The following is a 13,521-nucleotide window of genomic DNA, read 5'->3' on the forward strand; positions in this document are numbered from 1 at the left end:
ATACCTGTTCCAGAAAAGAACCTCCAAGTTGTCATGCATCTTTCCAATGTGCTACAAGCATGTTTTACCTCTTGGGAAGGCACCTGCCACTTTCCTCCTTCCCACAATGTTAAATATACATCCTGCGGTTTTACTTGAGATTCAAAGGATGACTCACTTGAGCTCAGGGTAGACGTTCTCCAAGTACCACTGGAAGGATTTACAGTTCAGTTTCCTGCGCTGTTCCACCCGGTCCACAATACTGGAAGCAAAAGCAAATTGTTCCTATCTTCGTTGTGAATGTGGACAAAAGAGATTCTCATAACACAGGCAGAACACAGGCAAAGATTACAAAATGCCCAAATGTGTGAAGTGCTGCCACATGCTACAGAAACAATACAATGACACATTTTCACAACACCTATGCTAACAAGTCCTAACAGAGGTGCTTTTGTAATTTATATTTTAAGCTTAGCGCAGGGGGTGGGGAGGATTCTCAGGCTGATGGGCTAAGTCAGACCTCTTCTGCCTGTCTCTTCCTCCTTTCTATTAATGTAGTCCCACTTCTCTGTTCATCTTGAACCCTTTTGGGCTTCATGGGCCAGATATGGGTGTATCCTACAGCTCACTGTGAGAAACTGAAGTAGCATGGGAGTGTTTATTCTGCTTCCAGTAACATCTTTCTCCTTGCTTTGCCTAGGATCCAGTTATGTAAGGGTAAAGTGAAAGGTAATATACAGTAGCAGACCGCAGGGTGGGGGCAGCGCTGGTTACCTAATCTCCCGGCAGCAAAGTCTCCACAGCCTACTGTGAGGGGCAAGGCAGTGGGGAGGTTGGCACTAGATAAGCCAATAAGGTTCCACAGCAAACAACCACTTCACCGTCTTGCCTACTCTCACTGCCAGGAGGTCAGGTAAACGCCATCACCTCAGCCCGGGGTCTCTTTATGGTGATATAAAAAGTGAAGTCACAATGGATCCCTCAGCTGCCGAACAAAACTCATTTGCTCAGGCTTCACAAACTGAAAAGCAGACATACATACCAGCAAATCATATGCTAGTGCAGTCACTGGTGTTGCCCTTCTCTCAAGACGTCCTTCCTTTTTACGTTTTACAAGTGTGATGCATTAATTTGTCAACTTAATTTTTTTAAAAAACCAAACAAACCCTAACCTGTAACGGTATTTTAAAATGCATATCTGTTCTGGGGATTTTGCGTATGAGAGATTTCTTAGGAATATGATGGGTGACAGCCAATCAGTGTCACATATATATAGCAGGTTTCAGCTATGAATCTGCAAAACATTTTTTTAAAAAATAAAAAAAAAATCCCCATAGCAAAACCCCTTGCCTGAATCCGTGGCAAAGTGCTGCCTTGTCAGATAGACCTTATGCCTAGAAATGCGCTAAGAAGAGCCCTTTTTGATCAGACCAACTAAAGGCCTAGTATCTAGTACAGCATCCTATAATGGCCAACCAGATGCCGAAGCCCACAAGCAATAGCTTTCTCCTAGAAATGGGTATTGAGAGGCATAGTAACCCTGATCCCAGAGGCAGGATATAACCATCATGTTCATTACTGGTCACTGTTGATAGGCTAAAGCTCCAAAAGTTGCCTAATCCCCTTTAAAGTCATCTAGTTCAAGCCATTTCGATTATACAGAGCCACTACCACAGAGTGCCGGAGATGAACTTATGTTTAAATATAAAACCAATCAATACAAGAATGTGTTACTCAGCTGTTCGAATCATGTTTCCAGGGGCATGTTAGTTATGGAAGAGTGCCTATGCTGTCAGCTCTCCCTAAGAGTAGCTTATAAGAGCTATCTGACACGAATACCCATTTGCCTGGTTTGGGATGCTTACCTTCCAAATGACTTTCCAATGGCAGATGGCCTGGCCTCATAGTAATACTGCTTGTATTCATCCATCCATACTTCTGCTGTACGTTTGGTATTTCTGCAGATGGGAAAGGTGAACCACGGTTATTTACTGTACCACTTGTCACAACATGAAATTAAGTCACCCTTATGGAAACTTCAACCCTCCCAAATTCTCATTGCCAGCAAATTTGGAAGCACAGGGATGTCATCACTAAACTTAAAACAAAAAAAAATTCCTTCCAGTAGCACCTTAAAGACCAACTAAGTTAGTTCTTGGTATGAGCTTTCGTGTGCATGAACACTTCTTCAGATACACTGTGTTTCTGAAGAAGTGTGCATGCACACGAAAGCTCATACCAAGAACTAACTTAGTTGGTCTTTAAGGTGCTACTTGAAGGAATTTTTTTTGTTTTGACTATGGCAGACCAACACGGCTACCTATCTGTAACTATCACTAAACTTGTACATTTTCCCCAAAACAGGAACCAATTGATGGGTGGTGGTGTTTGCACCCCATCTCTGAGCTTGCAAGACCACAACTGATTCATCCATCCCAACGGCTGCATCAACATAAAACAGCTATTCAACTGTTATTTTCTCTAGGGTTATTTATATCCCACAGAACCTTGGATATGCAGGGAAGAATTCAACATAGTTACTAAGCTTGCCTGATGGAATGACTGGCCTTCTCCTTCCCCAACATGCTATTGTGGGGGTTCTCCTGAACCTACCCCAGAGCCAATTTGGGGGAGCATGCATGGAAAAGAGAGGGGTGTGTGTTCAGCACATTCCTGTGAGAAAATCCCTGTAAAGGAAGAGGTACACTGGTTTCCCACCATGGCTGCTAACAAAATTCTATGGCAGCCACTCAGTTGCCCTTCCTGGGTTGTATCCAGTGGTGTTTGCGTGTGAGTGGGACAGAGTTCTGCTTGCACAATGGGACTTCTCTATCCTTTCCTCTCCCTTTCAGCTCTCTGCTCTGGAAGATTGACAGCACAAGGGACTGGAGAGGAAGGGGAAGTCCTATTGTGCAAGCAGAACTTTGTTCACATGATGTTGGATTCAACCCATTGCCTCCACTCAGAGCTGCTGCCACTCTGTGGCACATGTGGAAGATCCAGACACCTCTTAACCCTCCTGCATACTTAGGGTCATAACAGGTGCAAAATATGTAAGAGGGTTGAGACATCTGGATCTTCCACATATGCCACAAAGCAGCTATGAGTGGAGGGTAATTGAACAGGGATTCACTGGCTGCCGTGCGGGGGTAGAAAAACTTGTGTTGCTGGTGAAGAGAAGAGGAAAACCGGGGCTGCTGTTTTTGGCAGGAGCCGCATGTTTTCCATAATGTCTAATTCTGGCCAAAACATATCAGCGGTTTGCAAGAACCCACACAGAAATTAACACTGGGTTACAATAGACCACAAGTATTGAGCCTGTGCAGCTGTACTCCTGCATGATAAACAGTCACCCTTAATTTAAAAATCATATTTTTACATTAAATAGGGGCTCACTGTCAAATATACTTCAATGGTTTTTATAAACTGCTATTTAATTAGGGTATAGCTCACACACTACTCTGCATTAGTATAGTGGTTTTTTCCAAGTATATAAAGTATATACCCAATGTATATAGAGGATTTAAAATACTATTTCCAGAGTATTAGAGAAGTGTTTGCTATAAATACAAATAAACAAAAACAGCAGGAAACGAGATAGATTTAGCCAGGAATATCCAAGCAGCTTTCATGAATTCCATTTGGGTTCATACTCAAGTCCCTGAGTGAAGGAAGGAAACTGGCAAATACCTCAAGACGTTGGCCCCAGTGTCCTTTCTTTCCTTCAGGCAAACCCTATATCCTAGTTGGGCCTAAATGCACTCTGCCACCCTCCTGTTTCCTGAACTGGGATCAAGGAGTCACCCATTCCTACTTGATATAGGTCAGTGCATTTCCCTCAGGGAAGTCATACGGATGGCGCTTCCTGAAAACGTGGCCTACTCGGCTGCAGGGAACAATCTCCAAGCTGCCTCCACACATCCAGACGCGGAAAGAAAGCTCTAGAAAAGATCCAAGACAGCAGAAAAATAAGGTGAGAGAAGAAATGTGAAGGTTTTATGCCTTATTTTTCACTCCCATCTCACCTTGTACATGACTAATACAATGGGAAACCACAAAGGCAAGAATGGGTAAAGTGAAAGAGGATTTCTTAAAGCAGAGATGATGCTTCTTGCTGAGGGGGGAAATAAATGCATTTCCAACTGATTTCCCCTCCCTGGTCCCTCTGATCAGGATAGTGATGAGCTTCCTGGCCTTTTCAGGTGGAGTCTTGGGACCCCTCCAGACATCCTTTCAATTACACATTCAAGATTATTTTGTGTTTATGATGCTATCAAAGTGATCACACGTGATTCCAATACTGTTTGCGACTGCAAAAGGTTTGGGATGGTCACACTGCTTCATTTCCAATCAGTGCACATCCGGTAACTTCTTGCTGAAATCCTGTAACTTTATATCCCACAGATGTTCTAGTGTATTTTTTATCCCACTTCTGTTGTCCCGTAGTCCCTCTGGACAGCAGTAATGTGGCAGCATTGGGGAAGCATTGCAGAACAAACTAAAGCAGAACAAATCTACCACTAATGCACTATTATTGTGTCAAGAACATGTTGTAGAAAACACCCACAATAAAACACCAGTCAGGAGGGGCCTTTCTGTAAGCTATCAATGTGTATGGCATTATTTTGTAACAGTGAGCAATTAAGATTATAACAGACTTGTTCACCAGAGTAAGATTCTATTGATATAAATGAGCAGAGATCTATTCATGCAATGGTACTTTGCCTTCTTCTCCCCTCCCCCAGCAGCCTCCTGTGCTTCCCCCCAAATCTACTTTTGAGGGGGGGTCCCTCAACCCTCCAGAGCTTATGGGAGCATGTAGGAAGCTGCAATGGGGAGGAAAGGAAGGAGAAGTCATGCTGCACGAGGCAAACTTTGTTCTGCTTTTACACAGACCCTGTTGGATACATTCCAGAGTGTCTAAAGGGAAAGACAGTACATATTAGAGAAGATTGTTAGAGTAAGATGAAAGGAATCAATTTCAAGGGCTGAATCGGTGTGAGAGTACAAAGCGAGGGACAGGAAATGGAAGACGAATGCATGATCTTAAGGGCACTGGTGAAAAATAGGCATTGAAAAACATTGTGGTGTTCCAAGCAACACGTTTCACATTTGAGATTAAAGAGATGCCAAAAGATTATGGGCATTCTAGAAAAATGTGTAATTCGCTTTAATCACTGCTTAGGGGGATGTCTGCACTGGTCAATGTTTGTGCTTTTTAAAATATCTGGACCACTAGTGCTTGTGTAGGTCCACACGTATTATGGGAATCAACACTGGAACTGCAAAAACCTGGAAGCATAATGGGCCAAAGAGCCTGTTTGAAACCTTCCCTTTTCTTAAAATTGGAGCTGTCTCTCTTTATTGTACAACCTTTCAGTAAAACCCCAAACCCACTATTGATTCACTTGCTAAGCAACTCTGTTTCCTACGGCAGCGTCTGACCCTGTTTATTTAAACAGATATATTCTGACCCATCCCCCTTTGCTTCTAGACGTTTTGCTGCCCTGAAGTAAAATTCACTTTTATTTCTTTGTTAATAGCATCAGAGGACCACCAGGGCTTTGATGTTCAAAAGCTCATTTGAATCACTGAAGAGAGGTGACCTTGCAAAAGCTTATGGATCCATCCTCCTGCGTTTAATATCTGCCACTCTGGTCAAGCTCCCTATTTGAATATTTATTTGGAGGCAGAAAGAAAACACCAGGGAAGGGACTGCCAGATCAATCACAAAGGAGGGGAGAGGTTGTACAGTCACTAGAAAGGGCTTTCATGGATATTTCATATTATGGATTGTCTCTGATATGTTCTTTTGTCTGGCCACTGAAGGTCAGTACGTGATGGTGAAGACCAATGGCAGCTACTGCAACAGGTGGAGTAGGAAAAGCAGATTTATCACCACCCCAACTGATATGGATCCTAGCCTTCACCCCAAGCCTCTGGTTCCTACCAGGGCCCACTATCTATGGAAGTTTGGTGGGTGGCCCTTGCATGGAACTCCTGGGAGAGCTGGATCTGGCCAGCATGTTGCAGGGGGTTTTTTGAAAGAGGGTGAAGACCTTTCTCACCACCCTTTTATGGTAATCTGGTTTTAATGAGCTGAGTTGGGAAACATTTATTTGCATCTTTCTTCTATCATTACTGATTTTGTGCTGTTTAATTAGGATTTAATTATGGTTTTTATTGTGTTTGAATTGGATTATTTCTATAAGCTGCTTTGGGAGCCTGCTGGCTGAAGCATGGGATAGGAATAAATAAAACAGACCTGTGGCCAATATCTTAACTCCATTTCCCCTCATTCTGGAACACTAGAGCACTCTGAAAGCCCAATGTACTGTTCGTTTTCCAACTCTGACCCATTTCCTTCTCCGAGCTCCTAGCTGCCACCACCCTCCAGCATCATGGTTGAATCCTTAGCAGTTTTGTACTAATCTAACTAACAGTATCTATGACATGTCCTGTTTCTGGACCCCTTTCAAGATCCCAGTACATTTCTGAGCATAATTCAAAGTGTTGGCATTGACCTTTAAAGTCCTAAATGGCCTCGGCCCAGTATACCTGAAGGAGCGTCTCCACCCCCGTCGTTCAGCCCAGACACTGAGGTCCAGCGCCAAGGGCCTTCTGGCGGTTCCCTCACTGTGAGAAGTGAAGTTACAGGGAACCAGGCAGAGGGCTTTTTCAGTGGTGGCACTTGTCCTGTGGAACGTTGTCCCCATCTGATGTCAAGGAAATAAACAACTACCAGACTTTTAGAAGACATCTGAAGGCAGCCCTGTTTAGGGAAGTTTTTAATGTTTGATGTTTTATTGTATTTTTAATATTTTGTTGGAAGCCGCCCAGAGTGGCTGGGGAAACCCAGCCAGATGGGCGGGGTATAAATAATAAATTGTTGTTGTTGTTATTGTTATTATCATCTTTGAACACATATGCATGCAAACCAGTAATAAAGATCTCACAAAAAAGTTGTCTAAGAATCTGTAGAGTGAGACTGACATATACATAGATCTGTAGAGCAGATGCTCTGGTGGCTGGAAACAGATCCTATCAGTCTGCAAGTAGTTCCTGGATGAGGGTGAAAGCCACAATCTATGATGCTCCCAACCAGAAGGAAACGTTGTATGACCAGGTGACCTGGGAAGAACTGAAGAGAGTTAGACAACAAAAGTAGAAGTTATGGCATCAACTCACCAAAGTTCTCTCCTCCCCAGATGTCCATCTGAGTGTCATATTTTCCAAGATGGTTAAACCAGGATTTATCTATCACAAAGATGCCTCCTGCTATGACAGGTGTTCTAGGGAAAATGAGGGCAAGAAAGGATTTACACAAAATATCAGTAAAATATATTTAAATGCAACAGAAACATACTGCATATATACAGCAACATGTTCCATCTGAAGTCATTTAGAAAGAAAAACCATTAGACTCCAGAATTTTCTATGAGCTGGTGCAGACTTAATTAGAGTAAAACCTTAACTGTAGTTAAGAGATTAGAAGCAAGTGCAAGATCACTCATATTCTCTCCCCCCCCCCATGTATGTACATACACACACACACACACACAATCACACACACAGCCCTTAACTGCAGTTACATTGGCAGCAATTTTAACCTGGTTTCTGCATAACCAGAGTATGGTATTGTTTAATAACTAAGCAAGTAAGCCAAGCAGAAGACCCTGAAGCAAAATGCAAATTGACCAATTTTCCACACCCATGCCAGAGGCATACCTAAAGATTCAGCTGGCAGTGCAATCAGGCACCTCCTTTGCCCCCAACTGAACCATCTAATTCCAGTTGGGAAGATAGGGAAAGGCAAGTAAATCCTGCCATATTAATAATAACAATAATAATTATTAGTAATACATTTATATCTCACCTTTGTTCCAAGGAACTCAAGGCAGCACTCATGTTTCTCCCCCTCTCCATTTTAACTTCACAACAACCCTGTGAGGTAGGTTAGGCTGAGAGACAGTGATCATCCAATGGGTTTCCTCATGGAGGAAAGGGCTACTGAAGGCTAATAGCCATCATAGCTATGCCCTGCCTCTATAGCTGGAGGAAATAATGCTTCTGAACACCAGTTGCTGGAAACCACAGGAGAGAAGAGTGTGCTCTCCTGCTTGAATCCTGCTTGCATGTTTCCCACAGGCATGTGGTTGGCCACTGTGAGAACAGAATGATGGACTATATGGGCCCTTGGCCAGATCCAGCAGACCCTTCTATTGTTCTCATGCTCTTAAGAGTTTCATGGCTGAGTGGGGATTTGAAGACCAGTCTCCTAGGTTCAACACCCTAACCACTACACTGAACCACAGCACTAAAGTCAGGCAGAAGAATGTACAGACTTTGTGATTGTCCCAATCAGCCATGTGGACCAGCAGACACTAGAACAAGCTTAATCACCCTGGATGATTAAGACTAGAGGAGTTGGGGGTACTGTACTAGAGATCCAACACCCACAAATTCAGGCAGTGTGGACACCCATATGAGTGCAAATCAGCTGATTATGCTTCAACCCACCTATCTTCCTTCTTTTAATTTCCTCGATTTGGTGTCCTTATCTGCATTATATGGGACGCAGGTGGCGCTGTGGGTTAAACCACAGAGCCTAGGACTTGCTGATCAGAAGGTTGGCGGTTCGAATCCCTGCAACGGGGTGAGCTCCCGTTGCTCGGTCCCTGCTCCTGCCAACCTAGCAGTTCGAAAGCACGTCAAAGTGCAAGTAGATAAATAGGTACCACTCCGGCGGGAAGGTAAACGGCATTTCCGTGCGCTGCTCTGGTTCTCCAGAAGCGGCTTAGTCATGCTGGCTTAGTCATGCTCCCTCGGCCAGTAAAGCGAGATGAGCGCCACAACCCCAGAGTTGGCCACGACTGGACCTAATGGTCAGGGGTCCCTTTACCTTTACCTATCTGCATTATAGTATGTGTGGAGAGAGAATGTGTGTATATATATCAGAATTAACCAGGCAGTGACTATATAGGTCACCACCACAGAATGTGCAAATGGTTTTGTTGAAACCTTGAGGGAAAAGGATGGCCTTGTCTTGGCCGCAGTAGACCCTATTCTGGTCACGCGCCAGCTTGGAAAAGTTCATTGTTCCTGCTAGACAATGGTAACAATTTCTAAAATGAGGACCATGACATTTCCCCTGCCTCAGAAAGGAGATGGCCGCATATATTCATAACAGCCTGAAAAACCAATATACTATGCACTGCATATTATAGCAGTGCAGGCCACTCAAGTCAACAGATTGAGTTGCAAGTATTTGTCAGGAATATTAAAACTCTTCAGGGAACAATAGATATTGATTAACTGCAGCTCTTAAATGAACCACACATGACCTCTGAACACTTCCCGTGGTAACATCAACAAATGGAACAGCTTCTCATATCAGACAAAAAGATGAAGTTGTGAGCAAAAGAGCTTACCTGATGGACTCAGTAGGATCTGTTCTGGACAATTTTTGCTCAATGGGGATTTGCTCCCACTTAAAGTGAAGGCTCCAGTCAAACCCTAAAATGCGGAACAGAGTAGAACATGTTTGCAGTTTCTCAAATACAGAGGAAAACCATAAACTAACAAGGGTTTCTGGAAAATGTGAAAATAGGCTTCAAGTCTCCATTTAGGATACATTGGGAAGAAGCTTGGAACACAGCAACACATACCGCTTAGCAATAATTAGATGGTGTTGACACTGCTTATTCGCACATGATCTCAGGGCAGCAGGAGACAAGCAGACTTGTGTTAGCCAGGCCTCGAGGTATCCCTATAGATGCACCCTGTTCCTTAGCGGTATTTATCTGAGCTCAATTGCATTCCAAATCTTCCAATGTGTGTTCCCAGAGAGAAATGCAATAATTAGTGCTTCAGCCTTCCACTCAGACTGTCCTATGCCTCATTGGCCGCCAAAGTTATGAGACGTTAATCAGCACTCTCAGTGGGATGACATGTATTTCCGGGAACAAAGTCTCTCTGTTCGCTGTAATTGGCTTTTCCCCATGCGCATCACATAAAATGCTGCCTAATTTACCATTTTTGCAAATTGGGTAGATCCTGTGGGAAGGAAGGTGAATGGCAGGAGCTGTATGCAAGTGGGCTCTGCAAAACGGAGAGGGAGGGGAAGTTGAGACCTGCACTTGAGTAGAAGCAGTGTTTCCCCAACACTTGGAGAAAGGGTGGTGGATGTGTAGATGCCCCCCACCACCAAGAGAACAGAGTGGAGCAGCTGGACTTCTTTGCATTTGGGTTCCAAATGCAATGAAATAAAAGGAAATTCTGGGGGCTTATCAAATATAAGGCTTCCCCATATTAATCACTTAGTATGCTGGTCATCTGTATTAGTAATCTGTGGCAGATGGCACTGAATGGGGAAAGACATTTGTGCTTTCCAAAGCAGATTCCCCTCATTCAAGGAAATCTTTGCTTTCCTCTTCCTTTGTTTTTATGTAATTTTTATTTTACTACTCTTTTTTTAAAAGCAGGTTCTTCTCTCCACCTCCCCAGTCAACCCCCAACAAACATGCATAGATCAGCTGAGGAGGAGGAAGGTGCGCATACCGCATTTTCTAAATTAATGTCTGGTTCTCTCTTTTCCTTCCATGTGTGTATGTGCTAGGAATGTGTGTTAAGGGGGTTGTGTATTTGTGTATGCTTGACCATACCCACTGTTGGAATATGGCCTCTGAGAGCTCTCCATCCAATAAACCCAGCTCTTGGGCTGAAGCAGCTTCTCTAAGACATCACAGGCTTTCCCTCCTCTAAGAATCCCTTGCTGGTCCATGTATTGCCTTCTCGATTAACCTACAACCGTCTCTAGGCACACCAGCCTTTTCCCTTGACGCCACAAAGTGGGCCTTTCCTGCAATAAAACTGCCTGGCAGCAGCAGAAGAGAAATATCTCCTCAATTTGCACCTCTCTTTCTCAGTTTCTTGCCTTGGCAAGCATCAATGCCATCACCTGCCTATGGGAGGGGTTGCACCACATGCCCCTTGACAGCTCCTGATTCATGACATTCCCTCCACCTGTCAATCTCCCCCACTCCTGGCGGCACAGGATAAAGGCACATCTGTGAAGACCTAGGCTAATTGCATATAAGCCATTTTTGAAACTTAGCCTATAGCCCGCACTGTTGTGTAGAACATAGCCTATTTTGTTTTATTTTGTACCCTGCTTTCTCGATTTCTATCCTTTCCCTCGGAGCCTGATAAAGCCTTCTCTGCTAGAGTATGTAGTTTGGCTGCCTTCTTCTGCTAAATGGGAGAAAGCAGGGAAAGGGCTGGAGCTTTTCCAGCCACATCTGGAGATCAGCTGCAGCTGCCCTTCTTCCAAGTTAATAATCCATAGACTGTGGGCAGCTCATAAGCCCAAGGGGTAACTGCTGGCCATAGGTTCATGGAACTGGAGAGCTGGAAGGTCCACAAGGGTAATCTAGTCCAACCTCCTGCAATGCAGGCATCAATAAGCTATTGTCAGAACTAATTTAAAAAGATAGGGGACTGTGTGACACTCAGGCAGAATCTCTTTCACAGCACATATATGTTATTAAACTTCATTTTAAGGTGTGTGAAATTACAGATTCAATAGATGGATCCACAGTATTAAACGCAAAACGAGAGATAATGTCACGGGCTTAAAACAAGCATGAGCTTATTTTTAGAAACCACAAATTAAGGGTGTTTCGGTCTTTAAGGTTGAGGAATAAGGATGGGGAACAGGGAAGGAACTGACAGCAAGGTGACTTAACCTCATTCAGTTGTGACCTGAACCCCCTTCCCAGATTCTTACTGTTTTCATAGAAATTGCCAATGCATTTTCAGGTGTTACCCACAACAACTATGAAAGGCTAAATGCTGGTGTGTGTGTGTGTGTGTGTGTGTGTGTGTGTGTGTTTAAAAATCTGAAAGCTGGATTCTGCACAAACTGTACAAGGCTGTACTCCATAATCACAGCCATGAAGATTTGAAATTACACACATATACACACTCTGAGCACAGGCTCAACTGCTGATGAAATCCTAGGCTTTTATTCTGGCATATTTGGCATCAAGATCAAAAGGAACCAGCTATGTTGGGCCTATCCAGGGGGAGGGAGACCTTTCTTAAGAATTTACTTATTCACCTTACCTACCTCCCCTCAAATCTGCTGATGCTGCTAAGTAGGCAAAATTTTCCAAGCTTATCACATCGATGATAGGACTCACCACCCGAGTATAATCCTGAAAGAAAAGACAAGGAAGGAAAGAAATTAGAATTTTGCCAGGAGGGAGGGAGATTAAGCGTCAGGAAATCAGAGACCATGAGATTTATGCACATAGCGGAATGAGAAGCATATTTGCATACTGCCTTACTTTCTTAGTCCCAGCACGGAACCTGGAGATAAGGAAAGGACAAATCTGTGGCTTTTGGGGGGAGATTTTAACCCCTCAGTTGTTGTTGTTAGTTTTTTTTTGGGTGGGGGGGTTGCAGCTGAGATTCAAAGGAACTTCTTCCACAATTAACAGAAGTCAAGGAGGAAGAGGGGGTGGACATTAGTAACACAATGGCTACTGGTAAAATGTCTGTTCTTGATTTTCTGGTCACATATGCAGGACATGGTTTCAAAGGGTTATTGATCAGAATCACTATCAGATCATGCAGGTGTACTGTTAAGCTTTGATTTCCTACTGTCATCCTAGGAAAGCTGTTGACAGACTAGAATTATGGAGGTGGGAAACTGCTGCTTCTGACAGAAGCCATTTCCCTTTCTGATTCCACGGGAGAACTTGATAGCGAAAGCCTCCCTTTGGCACTTGAGATGCACAATCGTTTAGAGCCATTTTATCCGCATCCTTCTCCTGATTTTGCTCATAGTTTCATGAAGTCTGCTTGCTTAGGCAATGTTAATTGTTCCACTGAATCATCTTGCAGGGAAATCTGTCTGTCTCTCCAACTGTTCTTATTACTTCTGCGGGTGCATCCATACCAGATGTTCCCAGAGCTACATCCCAGGGACAGCTGGTGAAGTCTATCTCATATCCCAAGTGGTGTCCCTAACTAGGGCTTTAATTCCAGGTTTCGTCACTGCAAAGTGAATGCCTCATTAAAGAGATACTCACTTGCCCTGAAATAGCCTTGGTAATTAGGAACACTTACTCCTAGCAAGGCTGCTGCTTGAAACAGCCGACAACGGGTGCCTCCAGGCGGTTGCTGTTTTGGGGTGGGACTATGTCACATACCATAAAATTCAGGTGGCACAATTATAGTTGATTGGGTTGGCTTGTGCAACAAACCCACTTCCCCAAAATATCAGACTTTCACAATAATAAAGGTGATGGGGACATGCACTGGGAAGTAAAAAGAAAAAAGGTAAAGGACCCCAGATGGTTAAGTCCAGTCAAAGGCACTATGGGGTTGTGGTGCTCATCTTGCTTTCAGGCCGAGGGAGCTGGCGTTTGTCCACAGACAGCTTTCTGGGTCATGTGGCCAGCAGGACTAAGCTGCTTCTGGCACAACGCAACACCATTATGGAAGCCAGAGTGCACAGAAACACTGTTTACCTTC

At 43.8% G+C, this 13,521-nt stretch overlaps 1 protein-coding gene across 2 annotated transcripts in view; it reads right to left on the reverse strand.

Annotated features, from left to right (window-relative positions):
• The window catches only part of GALNT16 (polypeptide N-acetylgalactosaminyltransferase 16), a 145,324-nt gene that overhangs the window by 16,357 nt on the left and 115,446 nt on the right, over window positions 1-13,521 (reverse strand). For both annotated transcript variants that reach the window (XR_014172027.1, XM_081926360.1), the window contains exons 7-12: window positions 12,110-12,197; window positions 9,411-9,495; window positions 7,168-7,271; window positions 3,794-3,920; window positions 1,845-1,937; window positions 158-241 (exon numbers count right to left, since the gene is read on the reverse strand). Coding sequence is in view for 1 of the 2 variants with exons in the window: in XM_081926360.1 (XP_081782486.1) it covers window positions 158-241; window positions 1,845-1,937; window positions 3,794-3,920; window positions 7,168-7,271; window positions 9,411-9,495; window positions 12,110-12,197 (581 nt within the window). In the remaining variant the exon portion in view is untranslated. The remainder of the gene's footprint in view (window positions 1-157; window positions 242-1,844; window positions 1,938-3,793; window positions 3,921-7,167; window positions 7,272-9,410; window positions 9,496-12,109; window positions 12,198-13,521) is intronic.

This window comes from Podarcis melisellensis, assembly GCF_964234715.1.
Source record: "Podarcis melisellensis genome assembly, chromosome: 1".
NCBI lineage: Eukaryota > Metazoa > Chordata > Lepidosauria > Squamata > Lacertidae > Podarcis > Podarcis melisellensis.